The sequence below is a fragment of the Pseudophryne corroboree genome, chromosome 8, assembly GCF_028390025.1.
Source record: "Pseudophryne corroboree isolate aPseCor3 chromosome 8, aPseCor3.hap2, whole genome shotgun sequence".
NCBI lineage: Eukaryota > Metazoa > Chordata > Amphibia > Anura > Myobatrachidae > Pseudophryne > Pseudophryne corroboree.
In genome coordinates, this window is record NC_086451.1 from 388,015,310 (window position 1) to 388,037,420 (window position 22,111).

Consider the following 22,111-nt stretch of genomic DNA (forward strand, 5'->3'; position numbering starts at 1 on the left):
AAGCATTTTGGATAAGGGATACTCAACCTGTATATATATATATTTTTTTTTTATAAATGTATAAGAGTGAGGGCTGTTCAGTTATCAGCTGTTTAATATGTAAATGAGACTGAATGAGGAGAGAACAGATTGTACTGTCAGTTGTTACAAAATGCTGCCTGAGATGTCACATAAAGCGTTATATCGGAATACTTCCCTGTACAGGAAGACATTATATAACGGCCAGATGGAGGTTGTATTCCTGAGTCACTATCAGGATTACTCATTCAGCATGTACTGTGAGAGGACATTCACTTGAATTTAAAGACTGGTGTAACCAAATCACAATCATTACTGACCTGATGTTAAAGCGCTAATGAGTACATTTGGCAGTACAATAAAATTTGGCCCCGCTCACAATATGCCGCCCGACTCTGCAGTCCTGGGTACAGCAGTAGAACGCACAATGGGCCTGAGACAGCGATGCATGCATCTGCATTCCCTTTTGCGTCTGCTGCCGGAGTCGCGGCTGCAAGTACTGTATATGCAAATGCTAGTATCATCCCTACCCCTGGGTGCCGACCCCAGTGCGGTGCATGCTGCAAAGTAAAATGCCAATGTTCGGTACTTTGCACATGCACCGGACCCATACTGTACATGTGCAGTATGGGTCTGCAACGTAGCACGCAGATCAGCAGCACACATTTAGTGACTGACAGTCTGCTGCCATTCAGGGGCAGCAACAGCCTCCGTTTCCCAAAACAGAGGCGTGATGACACTATTCGGGGAGAGTGATGAGGCCAGACTCTGTTGGATGCTGCAGCGGCTAGTGGTTGTGTTTCGGTCTGAATGACCCTCTGTGGGATAATGCGTGCAGCTCAGAATCAGCATCGCCTGAGGCTCAGAATCAGCACTGTGTGTAGCTCAGTACTGGCACTGTGTGTAGCTCAGAATCGGCATTGTATGTAACTCAGAATCGGCACTGTGTGTAGCTCAGAATCGGCATTGTCTGTAACTCAGAATTCGCACTGTGTGTAGCTCAGAATCGGCATTGCGTGCAGTTTAGAATCAGCATTGTGTGCATATTGGCCCTCATTCCGAGTTGTTCGCTCGCTAGCTGCTTTTAGCAGCATTGCACACGCTAAGCCGCCGCCTACTGGGAGTGAATCTTAGCTTAGCAGAATTGCGAACGAAAGATTAGCAGAATTGCGAATAGAAATTTCTTAGCAGTTTCTGAGTAGCTCCAGACTTACTCCTACACTGCGATCAGTCAGTTTCGTTCCTGGTTTGACGTCACAAACACACCCAGCATTTGCCCAACCACTCCCCCGTTTCTCCAGCCACTCCTGCGTTTTACAACTCGAACGCCTGCGTTTTTCCGCAAACTCCCATAAAACGGCCAGTTTCCGCCCAGAAACACCCACTTCCTGTCAATCACACTCCGATCACCAGAACGATTAAATTTCTTTGTTACGCCGTGAGTAAAATACCAAACTTTTTATCAAATTTACTTGGCGCAGGCGCACTGCGAACATTGCACATGCGCAGTTTGCGACTAATCGCTCCGTTGCGAAAAAAACTAACGAGCAAGCAACTCGGAATGAGGGCCATTGTGCGCAGAATTGTATATTGTGTGCAGCACAGAATCTATATTTCGCGCAGCTCGGAATCGACACTGTGTAGCTCAGAATCTGCACTCTGTATAGCTCAGAATCAGCATTGTGTGCATATTTTGTGTAGCTCAGAATCAGCATTGCGTGCAGCTCAGAGACGGCACTTTGTGCAGCTCAGAATCGTCATTGTGTGTAACTCAAAATCGGCACTGTGTGTAGCTCAAAATCGGCACTGTGTGTAGCTCAGAATCGGCACTGTGTGTAGCTCAGAATCGAAAATGTGTGTAGCTCAGAATTGAAACTGCGTGTAGCTCAGAATCGGCACTGTGTGTAGCTCGGAATCAACATTGCAAGCAGTTTAGAATCGGCATTGCCTGCAGCTCCAAATCGGCACTGTGTGTAGCTCGGAATCATCATTGCTTGTGGATTGCGTGTAGTTCAGAATCAGGCACCATGAGTGCACAAACAAACCAACATGGTAAAAAACTACCCCCATACAGTGATTACAGTGACTAAAGGAGGGGGAGACAGTTATAAAGAATGGACAAAACGACACGTATCTATTTCTGAGAACAGTGGCTGATTAGCACTAATGCATCCAATGGACACTAGCATATTATGAGTAGTAGCTGCCATGTATATCTACATAGGGTTCGAAAATCGCTTAGTAAGATCCCACTACACACACAGGCGTAAATTTACTAAAGCTTCTAAAAATTAAAAGTGGTGATGTTGCCCATAGCAACAAATCAGATGCTTTCTATCATTTTCTGGGATGCAATAGAGAAATGACAGCCAGAATCAGATTGGTTGCTATAGCACTGCCTTTATACTGTGTGCAGCTCAGAATCGGCATTGCGTGTATATTGCGTGCTATGGGCAACATCACCACTTTACATTTTTTTAAACTTTAGTAAATTTACCCCATACTCTCCAACCAACAACTCTCGTGGAAGATGCAAGAAGAGAGCTGAACCAGGTCTTACCTCATTGCAGTCCTGAAGGAAGTGTTGCAGCTGTAGATGATCTTTCAGTCTCTGCAGCCATTTCTGGGCCAGGGCCATGTTACGCTGACTCCTGGGGAAAGAGAAAGTACAATTCATATGTACAGCACCGTTCCATAGCAGTAACCTCCGACTCTAACATACATTAAGGGCTCCCTGAAGACAAGACTGTGTATTGTGTATTGTGCAGCTCATAGTGGCAAATGCTAGAAATTGATGGCGTAACTCCATCTGGGGTGTAGTATGGTATGCCGGCGGCCGGGCTCCCGGCGACCAGCATACCGGCGCCGGGAGCCCGACCGCCGGCATACCGACAGTGTGGCGAGCGCAAATGAGCCCCTTGCGGGCTCGCTGCGCTCGCCACGCTGCGGGCACGGTGGCGCGCTATTTATTCTCCCTCCAGGGGGGTCGTGGACCCCCACGAGGGAGAATATGTGTCGGTATGCCGGGTTTCGGGATTCCGGCGCCGGTATACTGTGCGCCGGGATCCCGACATTCGGCATACTGAAGACCACCCCTCCATCTGCCCTTCTAAACAGACACTGTTCACATGTGCAGAGATACATACAGTACACTGTAATCACTGGCTTTGCGTGGCATAGTAAACTACTGTTCAATGTACTGTACATGGCTTCAGACATTTGCCTTCATTAATCTAAAGCCCAGTACTCACGGGCCGATCAAGGAGAGATGCGTGCTGAGCGAACCGCTCAGCACACATCTCTCCTGCCGCTCAGCACAGCGCGATCTGTGCTGAGCGTGCGGGGGGAGACGGGGGGGCCGCTCACTTCACCCAGCGGGTGAAGTGAGCGACCCGCTAGATTGGCCTGCATGCAGGCCAATCTAGCAGCGGCGATAGCGATGTGCGGGGCCGCGCATCGCTATCGCCGAGGGGGCTACACACGGAGCGATCCTGCCGATATTCTAAGCAATCTAGTCAGATTGCTTAGAATATCGCTCCGTGAGTACCCCCCTTAAAGCCGGGTACACACTGGGCGACCTTCTCTAGTTAGAAATCAGCGCTGATTGCTAATTAGGGGAGATCGCCAGTGAATACACACTGAACGATATCAATAACCGATATCGTTCAGTGACATCATCCCCTGCACTCTCCGAACATGCAGCTCAACGTTATAGTTAAAGTTGAGCTGCATGTTCAGTAGATAAAGCCTGAACAAGAACGACACGTGTGTGCGCATCACTCATTGTTCAGGCATGCACACTAGAACAATATGAACAATAGATCTTTTAAATAAAGATTGTTATCATTCACATCGTCTAGTGTGTCGTCCAGTGTGTACGGGGCTTAAGACCACCTCAAACTGTACTGTATATTCTAGCAGCACCGGGAAGCTCCTGTGGATTGCTAGAGGTCTCCCATTCTGATAAGGCAGACTGACTGTGGAGCCTCGTATGTACAATAACAGGTTCTTAATGTGTACAGTATGTTGTTTACATTTATCTTCATTACAGGTATATTGTTGTGCTACACTATTTTTAATATTCTTATTTGTTATAGCTACTGATATCAGAACACAGAAACCTAGATATCAGAATTTGGAAGACTTTCCTCACTAAAGGGGAGATTTAAAACGATCAGGTCATGATCAGTCAAAAGGGGTAATTCAGAGTTGATCGCAGCAGCAAATTTGTTAGCAGTTGGGCAAAACCATGTGCACTGTAGGTGGGACAGATGTAACATGTGCAGAGAGAGTTAGATTTGGGTGGGGTGTGTTCAAACTGAAATCTAAATTGCAGTGTAAAAATAAAGCAGCCAGTATTTACCCTGCACAGAAACAATATAACCCACCCAAATCTAACTCTCTCTGCACATGTTACATCTTCCCCCCCCCCCCCCCCCCCAGCACTCCACCTGCAGTGCACATGGTTTTGCCCAACTGCTAACAAATTTGCTGCTGCGATCAACTCTGAATTACCAGCAAAGTCTGCGCTAGATTAATGATGGAAAAGTTGGGTACACACCTAAGCGACACGATAACCCGGCAATGTGGCGATGCAACATAGGGATATATCACATCGCCATACACACTACGATCTGCTGTACGATGACACAATATATCATTACATGCTTGATGTAACAACAAAGCGTCATCTGTTGCATTGTCCCATCTCACGTGCAACACATCAGATCGGACTATGGGGCTAATTCAGACCTGATCGCAGCTGTGCGATCAGGTCTGAATTGCGCATGTGCAGGTGCTGCAGTGCGCCGGCGCATGCCAGAGATGCAATCGGCATCTCAGCCCAGCGATTGCCTCTGCCTGATTGATAGGCTTAGGCGTTCAGTAGGCGGGAAGGGGCGGGCCGTCTGCGTTGGGCCGCCGTTTTGGGGAGCGGTCCGGGAAATGCAGACCCTGCGGGAGGAGGGCTGTGGTGGCTGCGTGTCGTCACACGCAGCCGCTGCAACCTGGAGAGCAACGGGTAGCTGCCTGCCAATGCGCAGGACCTGCGCTGGTAGGGAGCTACTCTTCAGGTACAAAAGCATTGCCGCCGTGCAATGCTTTTGTACCTGTGCGGGGGAGGGGGGGGGGGGGCGGCAGAGCCAGACATGCAAAGCCAGACATCTACTTGATCACTCTCCAAGGTTTGATACATCTCCCCCTAAGAAAAAAACACTTATGCTTGTGTATCAATGCCTACAGAACTTCCCTATAGATAACAAGCCTGGGAACTGGGCCCTCTTACCTCTATGGGGGTAGTTCAGTTAGCCACTGTAGATTACCACTTGCTAAATGATCCCCCAGAGCTATCCATTTAGAGGAGTTAGCAGAGATTTTTTTTTCAAGTGCCCCTGCAGCTGGTAAAAAAAATCCCTAATATCTAGTGGGTAAATGGGTGATGCGACACTGTTAACACGCAAATCTGCGAATTTTTTTATGGACACGGGGGGTCATTCTGACCTGATCACACGCTAGCTATATTTTGCAGCGCTGCGATCAGGTCAAAATTCGGCAAAACTGCGCATGCGTATGCACTGCAATGCGCAGGCGTGTCGTACGGGTACAAAGCGGATCGGTGCTGGGGATGGAGTTAACAAAGAATCTATTCGCCCAGCAGATCGCAAGAAGATTGACAGGAAGAAGGTGTTTATGGGTGTCAACTGACCGTTTTCAGGGAGTGGTTGGAAAAACGCAGGCGTGTCCAAGCGTATGCAGGGCGGGTGTCTGACGTCAATTCTGGGACCGAACAGGCTGAAGTGATCGCCGTGGCTGAGTAAGCTCAGACCTACTCAGAAACTGCACAAACTGTTTTTGTACCGCTCGGCTGCACAGGCGTTCGCTCACTTGCAAAGCGAAAATACACTCCCCCATAGGCGGCGACTATCTGATTACAGCGCTGCAAAAAAAATAAGAATTTACTTACCGATAATTCTATTTCTCGGAGTCCGTAGTGGATGCTGGGGTTCCTGAAAGGACCATGGGGAATAGCGGCTCCGCAGGAGACAGGGCACAAAAGTAAAGCTTTTACAGGTCAGGTGGTGTGTACTGGCTCCTCCCCCTATGACCCTCCTCCAGACTCCAGTTAGGTACTGTGCCCGGACGAGCGTACACAATAAGGGAGGATTTTGAATCCCGGGTAAGACTCATACCAGCCACACCAATCACACCGTACAACTTGTGATCTAAACCCAGTTAACAGTATGATAACAGCGGAGCCTCTGAAAGATGGCTTCCTAAACAATAACCCGAATTAGTTAACAATAACTATGTACAAGTATTGCAGATAATCCGCACTTGGGATGGGCGCCCAGCATCCACTACGGACTCCGAGAAATAGAATTATCGGTAAGTAAATTCTTATTTTCTCTATCGTCCTAAGTGGATGCTGGGGTTCCTGAAAGGACCATGGGGATTATACCAAAGCTCCCAAACGGGCGGGAGAGTGCGGATGACTCTGCAGCACCGAATGAGAGAACTCCAGGTCCTCCTTTGCCAGGGTATCAAATTTGTAAAAATTTACAAACGTGTTCTCCCCTGACCACGTAGCTGCTCGGCAGAGTTGTAATGCCGAGACCCCTCGGGCAGGCGCCCAAGATGAGCCCACCTTCCTTGCGGAATGGGCCTTAACAGATTTAGGCTGTGGCAGGCCTGCCACAGAATGTACAAGTTGAATTTTGTTACAAATCCAACGAGCAATCGACTGCTTAGAAGCAGGTGCACCCAACTTGTTGGGTGCATACAGTATAAACAGCGAGTCAGATTTTCTGACTCCAGCCGTCCTTTAAATGTATATTTTTAAGGCTCTGACAACGTCCAACAACTTGGAGTCCTTCAAGTCGTCTGTAGCCGCAGGCACTACAATAGGCTGGTTCAGGTGAAACGCTGATACCACCTTAGGGAGAAAATGCGGACGCGTCCGCCGCTCTGCCCTATGTCGAATGGAAAATTAAATAAGGGCTTTTATAAAACAAAGCCGCCAGTTCAGATACTCTCCCGGCCGAAGCCAGGGCCAGTAACATAGTCACTTTCCATGTGAGATATTTCAAATCCACATTCTTTAGTGGTTCAAACCAATTGGATTTGAGGAAATCTAAAACTACATTTAGATCCCACGGTGCCACCTTAGGCACCACAGGAGGCTGTATATGCAGTACTCCTTTGATAAAAATCTGGACCTCAGGGACTGAGGCCAATTCTTTTTGGAAGAATATTGATATGGCCGAAATTTGAACCTTAATAGATCCCAATTTGAGACCCATAGACAATCCTGATTGCAGGAAATGTAGGAAAACGACCCAGTTGAAATTCCTCCATCGGAGCACTCCGCTGCTCGCACCACGCAACATATTTTCGCCAAATACGGCGATAATGCTTCGCGGTGACTTCCTTCCTTGCCTTTATCAAGGTAGGAATGACTTCTTCCGGAATGCCTTTTCCTTTTAGGATCTGGCATTCAAACGCCATGCCGTCAAACGCAGCCGCGGTAAGTCTTGAAAAAGACAAGGACCCTGCTGAAGCAGGTCCCTTCTCAGAAGTAGAGGCCACGGATCGTCCGTGACCATCTCTTGAAGTTCCGGGTACCAAGTCCTTCTTGGCCAATCCGGAGCCACTAGTCTTACTCCTCTTTGCCGTATAATCCTCAATACCTTTGGTATGAGAGGCAGAGGAGGAAACACATATACCGACTGGTACACCCAAGGTGTTACCAGCGCGTCCACAGCTATTGCCTGCGGATCTCTTGACCTGGCGCAATATCTGTCCAGTGTTTTGTTGAGGCGAGACGCCATCATGTCCACCATTGGTTTTACCCAACGGTTTAATAGCATGTGGAAAACTTCTGGATGAAGTCCCCACTCTCCCGGGTGAAGGTCGTGTCTGCTGAGGAAGTCTGCTTCCCAGTTGTCCACGCCCGGGATGAATACTGCTGACAGTGCTATCACGTGATTCTCCGCCCAGCGAAGGATCCTGGCAGCTTCTGCCATTGCCCTCCTGCTTCTTGTGCCGCCCTGTCTGTTTACATGGGCGACTGCCGTGATGTTGTCCGACTGGATCAACACCGGTCTTCCTTGAAGCAGAGGTTCCGCCTGGCTTAGAGCATTGTAGATTGCTCTTAGTTCCAGAATGCTTATGTGAAGAGACTTTTTCAGGCTCGACCACACTCCCTGGAAATTTCTTCCCTGTGTGACTGCTCCCCAGCCTCTCAGGCTGGCATCCGTGGTCACCAGGATCCAATCCTGCATGCCGAATCTGCGGCCCTCCAATAGATGAGCCTCCTGCAACCACCACAGAAGGGATACCCTTGTCCTCGGCGACAGGGTTATCCGCAGGTGCATCTGAAGATGCGACCCTGACCATTTGTCCAACAGATCCCTTTGCATGGAATCTGCCGAAAGGGATTGCTTCGTAAGAAGCTACCATTTTTTCCCAGGACTCTTGTGCATTGATGTACAGACACCTTTCCTGGTTTTAGGAGGTTCCTGACCAGGTCAGATAACTCCTTGGCTTTTTCTTCGGGAAGAAAAACCTTTTTCTGAACTGTGTCCAGAATCATCCCCAGGAACAGCAGACGAGTTGTCGGCATTAATTGGGATTTTGGAATATTCAGAATCCATCCGTGCTGCTTTAGCACCTCTTGAGATAGTGCTAAACCCATCTCTAGCTGTTCTCTGGACCTTGCCCTTATTAGGAGATCGTCCAAGTATGGGATAATTAATACGCCTTTTCTTCGAAGAAGAAATATTATCTCGGCCATTACCTTTGTAAAGACCCGAGGTGCCGTGGACAAACCAAACGGCAGCGTCTGAAACTGATAGTGACAGTTTTGTACAACGAACCTGAGGTACCCCTGGTGTGAGGGGTAATTGGAACGTGGAGATACGCATCCTTGATGTCCAAGGATACCATAAAGTCCCCTTCTTCCAGGTTCGCTATCACTGCTCTGAGTGACTCCATCTTGAACTTGAACTTCTTTATGTACAGGTTCAAGGACTTCAGATTTAGAATAGGCCTTACCGAGCCATCCGGCTTCGGTACCACAAAAAGAGTGGAATAATACCCCTTCCCTTGTTGTAGAAGAGGTACCTTGACTATCACCTGCTGAGAATACAGCTTGTGAATGGCTTCCAAAACCGTCTCCCTTTCTGAGGGGGACGTTGGTAAAGCAGACTTCAGGAAACGGCGAGGTGGCTCTGTCTCTAATTTCAACCTGTACCCCTGAGATATTATCTGCAGGATCCAGGGATTTACCTGCGAGTGAGCCCACTGCGCGCTGTAATTCTTGAGACGACCGCCTACCGCCCCCGAGTCCGCTTGCGAAGCCCCAGCGTCATGCTGAGGCTTTTGTAGAAGCCGGGGAGGGCTTCTGTTCCTGGGAAGGAGCTGCCTGTTGCTGTCTCTTCCCTCGTCCTCTGCCTCGTGGCAGATATGAATAGCCCTTTGCTCTCTTATTTTTAAAGGAACGAAAGGGCTGCGGTTGAAAGGTCGGTGCCTTTTTCTGTTGGGGAGTGACTTGAGGTAGAAAGGTGGATTTCCCGGCCGTAGCCGTGGCCACCAAATCCGATAGACCGACCCCAAATAACTCCTCTACGCATCGCCTGTCCACTGTCGTGTCCATAAAGCTCTTCTGGCCGAAATGGACATAGCACTTACCCGTGATGCCAGTGTGCAGATATCTCCCTGTGCATCACGCATATAAAGAAATGCATCCTTTATTTGTTCTAACGACAGTAAAATATTGTCCCTGTCCAGGGTATCAATATTTTCGATCAGGGACTCTGACCAAACTACCCCAGCACTGCACATCCAGGCAGTCGCAATAGCTGGTCGTAGTATAACACCTGCATGTGTGTATATACCTTTTTGGATATTTTCCATCCTCCTATCTGATGGATCTTTAAGTGCGGCCGTCTCAGGAGAGGGTAACGCCACTTGTTTTGATAAGCGTGTTAGCGCTTTGTCCACCCTAGGAGGTGTTTCCCAGCGCTCCCTAACCTCTGGCGGGAAAGGGTATAAAGCCAATAACTTCTTTGAAATTAGCAGTTTTTTATCGGGGCACCCCACGCTTCATCACACACGTCATTTAATTCTTCTGATTCGGTAAAAACTACTGGTAGTTTTTTCACACCCCACATAATACCCTGTTTAGTGGTACCTGTAGTATCAGCTAAATGTAACATCTCCTTTATTGCCAAAATCATATAACGTGTGGCCCTACTGGAAAATACGGTTGTTCGTCACCTTCACCACCGGAATCAGTGCCTGTGTCTGGGTCTGTGTCGACCGACTGAGGCAAGGGGCGTTTTACAGCCACTGACGGTGTTTGAGGCGCCTGGACAGGCACTAATTGAGTGTCCGGCCGCCTCATGTCGGCAAACGACTGCTTAAGCGAGTTGACGCTATCCCGTAATTCCACAAATAAAGGCATCCATTCTGGTGTCGACCCCCTAGGAGGTGACATCCTCATATTTGGCAATTGCTCCGCCTCCACACCAATAACGTCCTCATACATGTCGACACACACGTACCGACACACAGCAGACACACAGGGAATGCTCTATACGAAGACAGGACCCACTAGCCCTTTGGGGAGACAGAGGGAGAGTCTGCCAGCACACACCAAAAAGCGCTATATATGACAGGGATAGCCTTATGATTAAGTGCTCCCTTATAGCTGCTTTTATATTAATATATATTGCCATTTATTTTGCCCCCCCTCTCTGTTATACCCTGTTTCTGTAGTGCAGTGCAGGGGAGAGACCTGGGAGCCTTCCTGACCAGCGGAGCTGTGACAGAAAATGGCGCCGTGTGCTGAGGAGATAGGCCCCGCCCCTTTTTCGGCGGGCTCGTCTCCCGCTATTTAGTACATTTAGGCAGGGGTAAATATCTCCATATAGCCTCTGGGGCTATATGTGAGGTATTTTTAGCCTTTTTAAAGGTTTTCATTTGCCTCCCAGGGCGCCCCCCTCCCAGCGCCCTGCACCCTCAGTGACTGCCGTGTGAAGTGTGCTGAGAGGAAAATGGCGCACAGCTGCAGTGCTGTGCGCTACCTTAAGAAGACTGCAGGAGTCTTCAGCCGCCGATTCTGGACCTCTTCTTGCTTCAGCATCTGTGAGGGGGCCGGCGGCGTGGCTCCGGTGACCATCCAGGCTGTACCTGTGATCGTCCCTCTGGAGCTTCATGTCCAGTAGCCAAGAAGCCAATCCATCCTGCACGCAGGTGAGTTCACTTCTTCTCCCCTCTGTCCCTCGTTGCAGTGATCCTGTTGCCAGCAGGAATCACTGTAAAATAAAAAACCTAAGCTAAACTCTCTAAGCAGCTCTTTATGAGAGCCACCTAGAATTGCACCCTTCTCGGCCGGGCACAAAAATCTAACTGGAGTCTGGAGGAGGGTCATAGGGGGAGGAGCCAGTACACACCACCTGACCTGTAAAAGCTTTACTTTTGTGCCCTGTCTCCTGCGGAGCCGCTATTCCCCATGGTCCTTTCAGGAACCCCAGCATCCACTTAGGACGATAGAGAAATAAGAATTTACTCACCGGTAATTCTGTTTCTCGTAGTCCGTAGTGGATGCTGGGAACTCCGTAAGGACCATGGGGAATAGCGGGCTCCGAAGGAGGCTGGGCACTCTAGAAAGATCTTAGACTACCTGGTGTGCACTGGCTCCTCCCACCATGACCCTCCTCCAAGCCTCAGTTAGGTACTGTGCCCGGACGAGCGTACACAATAAGGAAGGATTTTGAATCCCGGGTAAGACTCATACCAGCCACACCAATCACACCGTACAACTCGTGATATGAAACACAGTTAACAGTATGAAACAATAGAGCCTCTCAACAGATGGCTCAACAATAACCCGATTTAGTTAACAATAACTATGTACAAGTATTGCAGATAAACCGCACTTGGGATGGGCGCCCAGCATCCACTACGGACTACGAGAAACAGAATTACCGGTGAGTAAATTCTTATTTTCTCTAACGTCCTAGTGGATGCTGGGAACTCTGTAAGGACCATGGGGATTATACCAAAGCTCCCAAACGGGCGGGAGAGTGCGGATGACTCTGCAGCACTGAATGAGAGAACTCCAGGTCCTCCTCAGCCAGGGTATCAAATTTGTAGAATTTTGCAAACGTGTTTGCCCCTGACCAAGTAGCTGCTCGGCAAAGTTGTAAAGCCGAGACCTCTCGGGCAGCCGCCCAAGATGAGCCCACCTTCCTTGTGGAATGGGCATTGACAGATTTTGGCTGTGGCAGGCCTGCCACAGTATGTGCAAGCTGAATTGTACTACAAATCCAACGAGCAATAGTCTGCTTAGAAGCAGGAGCACCCAGCTTGTTAGGTGCATATAGGATAAACAGCGAGTCAGATTTTCTGACTCTAGCCGTTCTGGAAACATATATTTTCAGTGCCCTGACAACGTCTAGCAACTTGGAGTCCTCCAAGTCCCTAGTAGCCTAGGCACCACAATAGGCTGGTTCAGGTGAAACGCTGACACCACCTTTGGGAGAAACTGGGGACGAGTCCTCAATTCTGCCCTATCCATATGGAAAATCAAATAAGGGCTTTTACAAGACAAAGCCGCCAACTTTGATACTCGCCTGGCAGAAGCCAAGGCCAATAACATAACCACCTTGCACGTGAGATATTTCAGATCCACGGTTTTTAGTGGTTCAAACCAATGTGATTTTAAGAAACTCAACACCACGTTGAGATCCCAAGGTGCCACAGGAGGCACAAACGGGGGCTGACTCTGCAGCACTCCTTTTATAAATGTCTGAACTTCAGGTACTGAAGCTAGTTCTTTTTGAAAGAAAATCGACAGAGCCGAGATCTGTACCTTAATGGAACCCAATTTAAGGCCCATAGTCACTCCTGCTTGCAGGAAATGCAGAAATCGACCTAGTTGAAATTCCTCTGTTGGGGCCCTTTCGGCCTCACACCATGCAACATATTTTCGCCATATGCGGTGATAATGAGTTGCTGTAACCTCTTTCCCGGCTTTAGTAAGCGTAGGAATGACTTCCTCCGGAATGCCCTTTTCCTTCAGGATCCGGCGTTCAACCGCCATGCCGACAAACTCAGCCGCGGTAAGTCTTGGAACAGACAGGGCCCCTGCTGCCGCAGGTCCTGTCTGAGTGGCAGAGGCCATGGGTCCTCTGATATAAATTCTTGAAGTTCTGGGTACCAAGCTCTTCTTGGCCATCCACGAGTATCGTTCTTACTCCTCGCCTTCTTATTATTCTCAGTACCTTTGGTATGAGAGGCAGAGGGGAGAACACATAAACCGACTGGTACACCCACGGTGTTACCAGAGCGTCCATAGCTATCGCCTGAGGGTCCCTTGACCCGGTGCAATATCTTTTATAGCTTTTTGTTGAGGCGGGACGCCATCATGTCCACCTGTGGCCTTTCCCAATGGTGTACAATCCTATTGGAAGACTTCTGGAGGAAGTCCCCATTCTCCCGGGTGGAGGTCGTGTCTGTTGAGAAGATCTGCTTCCCAGTTGTCCACTCCGGGAATGAACACTGCTGACAGTGCTAACACATGATTTTCCGCCTATCGGAGAATCCTTGTGGCTTCTGCCATCGCCATCCTGCTTCTTGTGCCGCCCTGTTGGTTTACATGGGCGACTGCCGTGATGTTGTCTGATTGGATCAGTACCGGCTGGTTTTGAAGCAGAGGCCTTGCCGGCCTCAGGGCATTGTAAATGGCCCTCAGGTCCAGAATACTTATGTGTAGGGAAATAACCTGACTTGACCAAGTCCCTGGAAATTTCTTCCCTGTGTGACTGCCTCCCAGCCTCAAAGGCTGGAATCCATGGTCACTAGGACCTAGTCCTGTATGCCGAACCTGCGGCCCTCTTGAAGATGGGCACTCTGCAGCCACCACAGTAGAGATACCCTGGTCCTTGGAGACAGGGTTATCAGCCTATGCATCGGAAGATGCGATCCGGACCACTTGTCCAACAGGTCCCTCTGAAAAGTTCTTGTATTCAACCTGCCTAATGGGATTGCTTCGTAGGAAGCTACCATTTTTCCCAGGACTCGCGTGCAATGATGCACCGCTACCTATTTTGGCTTCAGGAGGTCTCTGACTAGAGATGACAACTCCTTGGCTTTCTCCTCCGGGAGAAACACTATTTCTGGTTTATGTCCAGAACCATCCCCAGGAACAGTAGACGTGTCATAGGAACCAGCTGTGACTTTGGACTGTTTAGAATCCAACCATGCTGTTGTAGCACTTTCCAAAATAGTGCTACCCCGACTACCAACTGCTCCTTGGACCTCGCCCTTATAACGAGATTGTCCAAGTACGGGATAATTACAACTCCCTTTTTTTGAAGGAGTATCAACATTTCGGCCATTACCTTGATAAAACACCCTCGGTGCCATGTACAGTCCAAACGGCAGTGTCTGGACTTGGTAATGGTAATCCTGTACCACAAATCTGAGGTACTCCTGGCGAGGATGGTGAATGGGGACATGCAGGTAAGCATCCTTGATGTCCCAGGATACCATGAAATCCCCCTCGTCCAGGCTTGGAATAACCGCCCTGAGCGATTCCATCTTGAACTTGAATTTTTGTGTTCAAGGATTTTAAATATAAAATGGGTCACACCGAACCATGCGGTTTCGGTACCCCAACCCGTGTGGAATAGTAACCCCGTCCTTGTTGAAGTAGGGGCACCTTGAGTATTACCTGCTGGGAATACCGCTTATTAATTGCCTCTAGCACAGCCTCCCTGCCTGAGGGAGTTGTCAGCAAGGCATATTTTAGGAAACGGCTGGGGGGAGACATCTCGAATTCCAGCTTGTACCCCTGAAATACTACTTGAAAGAAACAGGGATCCACCTGTGAGCGAGCCCACTAATTGCTGAATTTTTTTAGACGGCCCCCCACCGTACCTGGCTACACCTGTGGAGCACCCGCGTCATGGTGTGGCCTCACAGGAGGCGGGGGAAGAATCTTGATTCTGGGAACAGGCTGACTGGAGCAGCTTTTTCCCTCTACCCTTGTCTCTGTACAGAAAGGAAGCGCCATTTGACCCGCTTGCTTTTCTGAAGCCGAAAGGACTGTACCTTTGCCTGTGAGGAAACCTAAGGTAAAATTATTTCTTCCCAGCAGTTGCTGTGGATACGAGGTCCCAGAGACCATCCCCAAATAATTCCTCACCCTTATAAGGCTCTCTATGCGCTTTTTAAGTCAGCATCACCTGTCCAGTGACAGGTCTCTAATACCCTCCTGACAGAATGGACATTACATTTATTTTGGATGCCAGCCGGCAAAATATCCCTCTGTGCATCCCCCATATATAAGACGACGTCTTTAATATGTTTTTATGTTTGCCAACTAGTATCCCTGTTTGACAGGGTCACCGACCACGCTGCAGCAGCACTATCTGCAGGTCTCAGTCTAGTACCTGAGTGTGTAAATACAGACTTCAGGATAGCCTCCTGTTTTTTATCAACAGGTACCTATTAAAGTGGCCGTATCCTAAGACGGCAGTGCCACCTTTTTTGACAAACGTGTGAGCGCCTTATCCACCCTAGGGGATATCTCCCAGCGTAACTTATCCACCTGGCGGGAAAGGGTACGCCATCAGTAACTTTTTATAAATTACCAGTTTCTTAACGGGGGAACCCACGCTTTTACACACTTCATTTATTCATCTGATGGGGGAACAAAACACTGCCTGTTTTTTCTCCCCAAACCTAAAACCCATTTTTAGAGGTGCTTGGGTTAAAGTCAGAAATGTATAACACATTTTTTATTGCCGGGATCAAGTCACGGATGTTCCTAGTGGATTGTGTATATGTCTCCACCTTGTCGACACTGGAGTCAGACTCCGTGTCGACATCTGTGTCTGCCATCTGAGAGAGCGGGCGTTTTTGAGCCCCTGATGGCCTTTGAGACGCCTGGGCAGGCGCGGGCTGCGAAGCCGGCTGTCCCACAGCTGTTACGTCATCCACCCTTTTATGTAAGGAGTTGACACTGTCGGTTAATACCTTTCACCTATCCATCCACTCTGGTGTCGGCCCCACAGGGGGCGACATCACATATATCGGCCTCTGTTCTGTCACCATATAAGCCTCCTCATTCAACATGTCGACACAGCCGTACCGACACACCGCAGACACACAGGGAATGCTCTAAACGAGGACAGGACCCACAAAAGCCCTTTGGGGGGACAGAGTAAGAGTATGCCAGCACACACCAGAGCGCTATATATATATACAGGGACTAACTGAGTTATGTCCCTAATAGCTTTTATATAATATACTGTATACAGTGCCAATTTTAATGCCCCCCCTCTCTTTTCCCTCTTACTGTACTGTAGAATTGCAGGGAAGAGCCAGGGAGCTTCCCTCCAGCCGAGCTGTGAGGGAAAAATGGCGCCAGTGTGCTGAGGAGATAGGCTCCGCCCCTTTTTCGCGGCCTATTCTCCCGTTTTTTATGGAATTCTGGCAGGGGTATTTACCTCATATATAGCCCCTGGGGCCATATATTGAGGTATTTTAGCCAGCCAAGGTGTTTTTATTGCTGCCTCAGGGCGCCCCCCCCCCCAGCGCCCTGCACCCTCAGTGACCGGAGTGTGAAGTGTGTGAGAGGAGCAATGGCGCACAGCTGCAGTGCTGTGCGCTACCTTGGTGAAGACTGAGTCTTCATGCCGCCGATTTTCCGGACCATCTTCTTGCTTCTGGCTCTGTAAGGGGGACGGCGGCGCGGCTCCGGGACCGAACATCAAGGCTGGGCCTGCGGTCGATCCCTCTGGAGCTAATGGTGTCCAGTAGCCTAAGAAGCCCAATCCGGCTGCAAGCAGGCGAGTTCGCTTCTTCTCCCCTTAGTCCCTCGCTGCAGTGAGCCTGTTGCCAGCAGGTCTCACTGAAAATAACAAATTCTAAGACTATAACTTTCTAAGAGCTCAGGAGAGCCCCTAGTGTGCATCCAACCTCGGCCGGGCACGAAATCTAACTGAGGCTTGGAGGAGGGTCATGGTGGGAGGAGCCAGTGCACACCAGGTAGTCTAAGATCTTTCTAGAGTGCCCAGCCTCCTTCGGAGCCCGCTATTCCCCATGGTCCTTACGGAGTTCCCAGCATCCACTAGGACGTTAGAGAAATAGCTAGCGAGCGATCAACTCGGAATGACCCCCACTGTGTGTTAAACCATGCTAATGCCTGTTAACGCACTACTTTAACAGACGCTAACGTGGCTGTTGGGTGAAAAAGGGAGCGCAATTGAATAGCCCAATAGCTACCTCCCTTTTTCATCAGTGAAAACTTTTCACAGATAATTGGATTCCCCCCTATGTCTGTCTGTTATTGCTAAGTCTTTATTTTATTAGTATGTTCCCAGTTGTAAAGCACAACTGAAATATGCTAGCACTTTCTAAGTAACTGATAATAATATTAAGAATAATAACAACCAGCTGATGTGCCCGTGCAAAGGTTTGCTGGGCGGAACATTTTACCCATTTTCACGCCTTTATGAGTCGAATTTCGAAAAATCCCTGCTTAGCGGGTGGCTGCAAATAACTGTCACAGTTTCCTGACCACCCAGTAGGTCACATGTTCCAGGTGACCTAGCAGGTAAACAGGGAGAGTTCATCAACTGTCTCATTTTCCAGAGCACAATGGTGATGCATTGTAAATGGCAGGCGGATGTTTTGCCACATTAACACTGAAAAGAATCAACCAATCACAACATATTTCTGCAAATCTATCGCCCAAGCCCTTTAATTTGGTATATGATGTACACAGCTCAGACATATGTCACTCATAAAAGTTGTCCTTCTGCTATTAAAATATAGACAATAGTAACGATAATAATAATAGGATTTTAATACCTACCGGTAAATCCTTTTCTCTTAGTCCGTAGAGGATGCTGGGGATGCTTCAAGAACCATGGGGTATAGACGGGATCCGCAGGAGACATGGGCACTTTAAGACTTTAAAAGGGGTGTGAACTGGCTCCTCCCTCTATGCCCCGACTCCAGTTATAGAAACTGTGCCCAGGGAGACGGACATTTCGAGGAAAAGGATTTATTTAATGTTTTATTTAATTTTTTAAACTAAGGTGAGATACATACCAGCTCACACCTCAAACATGCCGTACAACATGGCATTCAACAACAACGCATGCAACGGCATGACCAACATCAGCCACAGACTGACTGTACTTAACTCAACATGACTGTAACCAAAAACCAAAAACTGCAGATACAGTCCGCACTGGGAAGGGCGCCCAGCATCCTCTACGGACTAAGAGAAAAGGATTTACCGGTAGGTATCAAAATCCTATTTTCTCATACGTCCTAGAGGATGCTGGGGATGCTTCAAGAACCATGGGGTTTATACCAAAGCTCTAGAACGGGCGGGAGAGTGCTGATGACTCTGTAGCACCAATTAACCAAACAAGAGGTCCTCCTCAGCCAGGGTATCAAACTTGTAAAACTTTTCAAAGGTGTTTGAACCCGACCAGGTAGCAGCCCGGCAAAGCTGTTATGCCGAGACCCCTCGGGCAGCCGCCCAGGATGAGCCCACCTTTCTGGTAGAATGGGCTTTCACCGATTTCGGTAACGGCAATCCCGTCGTAGAATGAGCCTGCTGAATCGTATTACAGATCCAGCGTGCAATAGTCTGCTTGGAAGCAGGAGCCCCAATCTTGTTGGGAGCCCACAGGACAAACAGAGCCTCTGTCTTCCTAATCTGCGCCGTTCTGGCGACATAGATCTTCAAAGCTCTGACCACATCGAGAGACTTCGACTCCGCCAAGGCGTCAGTAGCCACTGGCACCACAATAGGCTGGTTTACATGAAATGATGAAACCAAATTGCTGACGAGTTCTCAACTCTGCTCTATCAGCATGGAAGATTAAATAGGGACTTTTGTGAGACAATGTCGCCAACTCAGAAACCCGCCTTGCGGATGCCAAGGTCAACAACATGACTACTTTCCAAGTAAGGAATTTTAACTCAACCTTACGTAAAGGTTCAAACCAATGAGATTGCAGGAACTGCAATACCACATTAAGATCCCACAGGAGGCACAAATGGAGGTTGGATGTGCAGCACACCTTTCACGAAGGTATGAACTTCTGAAAGGGAGGCCAATTCTTTCTGAAAGAAAATTGATAAGGCCGAAATTTGTACTTTAATAGTGCCTAACTTTAGGCCCGCATCCACACCTGCTTGTAAAAAATGGAGCAAACGCCCCAGCTGAAATTCTTCTGTAGGAGCCTTCTTGGATTCACACCAAGACACATATTTTCTCCAAATACGGTGGTAATGCTTCGCCATTACTTCCTTTCTAGCCTGAAGAAGAATGGGAATTACTTCACTGGGAATACCCTTTCTGGCTAGGATTTGGCGTTCAACCGCCATGCCGTCAAACGCAGCCGCGGTAAGTCCTGATACACGCACGGACCTTGTTGTAACAGGTCCTCCCGTAGAGGAAACGGCCAGGGATCTTCTATGAGCAACTCCTGAAGATCTGGATACCAGGCCCTCTTTGGCCAGTCCGGAACAATGAGTATCGCCTGAACCCTTGTTCTTCTTATAATCTTTATCACCTTTGGAATGAGTGGAAGTGGAGGGAACACATAGACCGACGGAAACACCCACGGTGTCACTAGGGCGTCCACCGCTATTGCTTGAGGGTCCCTCGACCGGGAACAATATCTCTGAAGTTTCTTGTTGAGGCGGGACGCCATCATGTCTATTTGAGGAATTCCCCAACGACTTGTCACTTCTGCAAAAACCTCTTGATGAAGACCCCACTCTCCTGGATGGAGATCGTGTCTGCTGAGGAAGTCTGCTTCCCAGTTGTCCACTCCTGGAATGAAGACTGCTGACAGAGCGCTTGCATGTCTTTCCGCCCAGCAAAGAACTTTCGTGGCCTCGGCTATCGCCGCTCTGCTCTTTGTTCTGCCCTGGCGGTTTATGTACGCCACTGCTGTTATGTTGTCTGACTGAATCAAGACTGGCAGACCGCAAAGAAAATGTTCCGCTTGCAGAATGCCGTTGTAAATGGCCCTTAATTCCAGAATGTTTATGTGCAGACAAGCTTCCTGGCTTGACCATTTTCCCTGAAAGTTTCTCCCCTGTGTGACTGCTCCCCAGCCTCGGAGACTTGCATCTGTGGTCACCAGGATCCAATCCTGAATCCCGAACCTGCGTCCCTCCAGAAGGTGAGAACTGTGCAGCCACCACAGAAGGGAGATCCTGGTCCTGGAAGATAGGATTATTTTCTGGTGCATGTAGAGGTGAGACCCGGACCACTTGTCCAACAGGTCCCACTGAAACACCCTGGCATGGAACCTGCCATATGGAATGGCCTCGTAGGCCGCCACCATCTTCCCCAGCAACCAAGTGCATTGAAGAACTGACACTTTTGCCGGTTTCAGAATGTGTTTTACCATGTTCTGTATTTCCAGAGCCTTTTCCACTAGAAGAAAAACTCTCTGTAATTCTGTATCCAGAATCATACCGAGGAACGAAAGCCGTGTCGTCGGAACCAACTGTGATTTTGGCAAGTTTAGGAGCCAACCATGTTGTTGCAGAATCGCCAGTGAGAGCGCAACATTTTTCAGCAACTGCTCCTTGGATCTCGCCTTTATGAGGAGATCGTCCAAGTACGGGATAATTGTAATTCCCTGCTTGCGCAGGAGAACCATCATTTCCGCCATAACCTTGGTGAAAATCCTTGGTGCTGTGGAGAGACCAAATGGCAACGTCTGAAATTGGTAATGACAATCCTGAACAGCAAACCTCAGGTATGCCTGATGTGGAGGATATATGGGAATGTGTAAGTAAGCATCCTTTATGTCTACCGACACCATAAAATCCCCCTACTCCAGACTGGAGTTCACTGCTCGGAGAGATTCCATCTTAAATTTTAATTTTTTCAGAAAGTAATTGAGGGATTTTAGGTTCAGAATCGGTCTGACTGAGCCATACAGTTTCGGGACCACGAACAGACTTGAATAAAAACCCTCCCCCCGTTGTGACGGGGGTACCGTGACAATGACTTGAATTTGACACAGCTTTCGTATTGCAGCGCATACTACCTCCCTTTCTAGATGAGAAGCTTGCAAGGCCGATTTGAAAAATCGGTGAGGGGGCACGTCTTGAAACTCTAATTTGTACCCTTGGGTTAATATTTCTAATATCCAAGGATCCAGGGCCGAGTGCACCCAGACCTGACTGAAGAGTTTGAGACGTGCCCCCACCGGTGCGGACTCCCGCAGAGGAGCCCCAGCGTCCTGCGGTGGATTTGGTAGAAGCCGGAGAGGACTTCTGTTCTTGGGAACTTGCCACAGCCTGTGACCTCTTTCCCGTTCCTCTCCCTCTCGCAGCAAGGAAGGAGGACCCTCATCCTTTTTTTAAATTTATTGGGCCTAAAGGACTGCATCTGATAGTGGGGCGTTTTCTTCTGTTGTGCAGGAACATAAGGTAAAATTGACGACTTACCCACGGTAGCCGTAGATACCAGGTCAGTGAGGCCATCACCAAACAAGACACTACCGTTAAACGGTAAAGACTCCATCGCCTTCTTAGAGTCAGCGTCAGCATTCCATTGATGAATCCACAATGCTCTCCTAGCTGAGACTGCCATGGCATTGGCCCTTGATCCCATAAGGCCAATATCCCTTACAGCTTCTTTTAAGTATGCTGAAGCTTCCCTGATATGACCCAGAGTCAAAAGTACGCTATCTCTGTCTAGGGAATGTATCTCAGATGACAAGTTATCTGCCCACTCTTCATTAGCGCTACTCACCCATGCCGAAGCAACGGCAGGCCTGAGTAGCGAACCCGTAGTGACATAAATAAATTTTAGTGTATTTTCCTGCTTTAGGATCCTTTAGGGCTGCCGTGTCAGGAGACGGAAGCGCCACCTTTTTGGATAGACGCGATAGAGCTTTGTCCACCGTGGGGGTTGACTCCCACTTTTCCCTGTCCCCAAAAGGAAACGGATATGCCACTGGAATTCTTTTGGGAACCTATACCTTCTTGTCAGGATTTTCCCAAGCCGTTTCAAAAAGAGCGTTCAGTTCAT

At 48.8% G+C, this 22,111-nt stretch overlaps 1 protein-coding gene across 1 annotated transcript in view; it reads right to left on the reverse strand.

Moving 5' to 3' along the window:
• Positions 1–22,111, reverse strand: part of SPTBN4 (spectrin beta, non-erythrocytic 4) — a 331,378-nt gene that overhangs the window by 152,532 nt on the left and 156,735 nt on the right. The window contains exon 20 of the mRNA XM_063937686.1: positions 2,579–2,669. Coding sequence (XP_063793756.1) covers positions 2,579–2,669 — 91 coding nt within the window. The remainder of the gene's footprint in view (positions 1–2,578; positions 2,670–22,111) is intronic.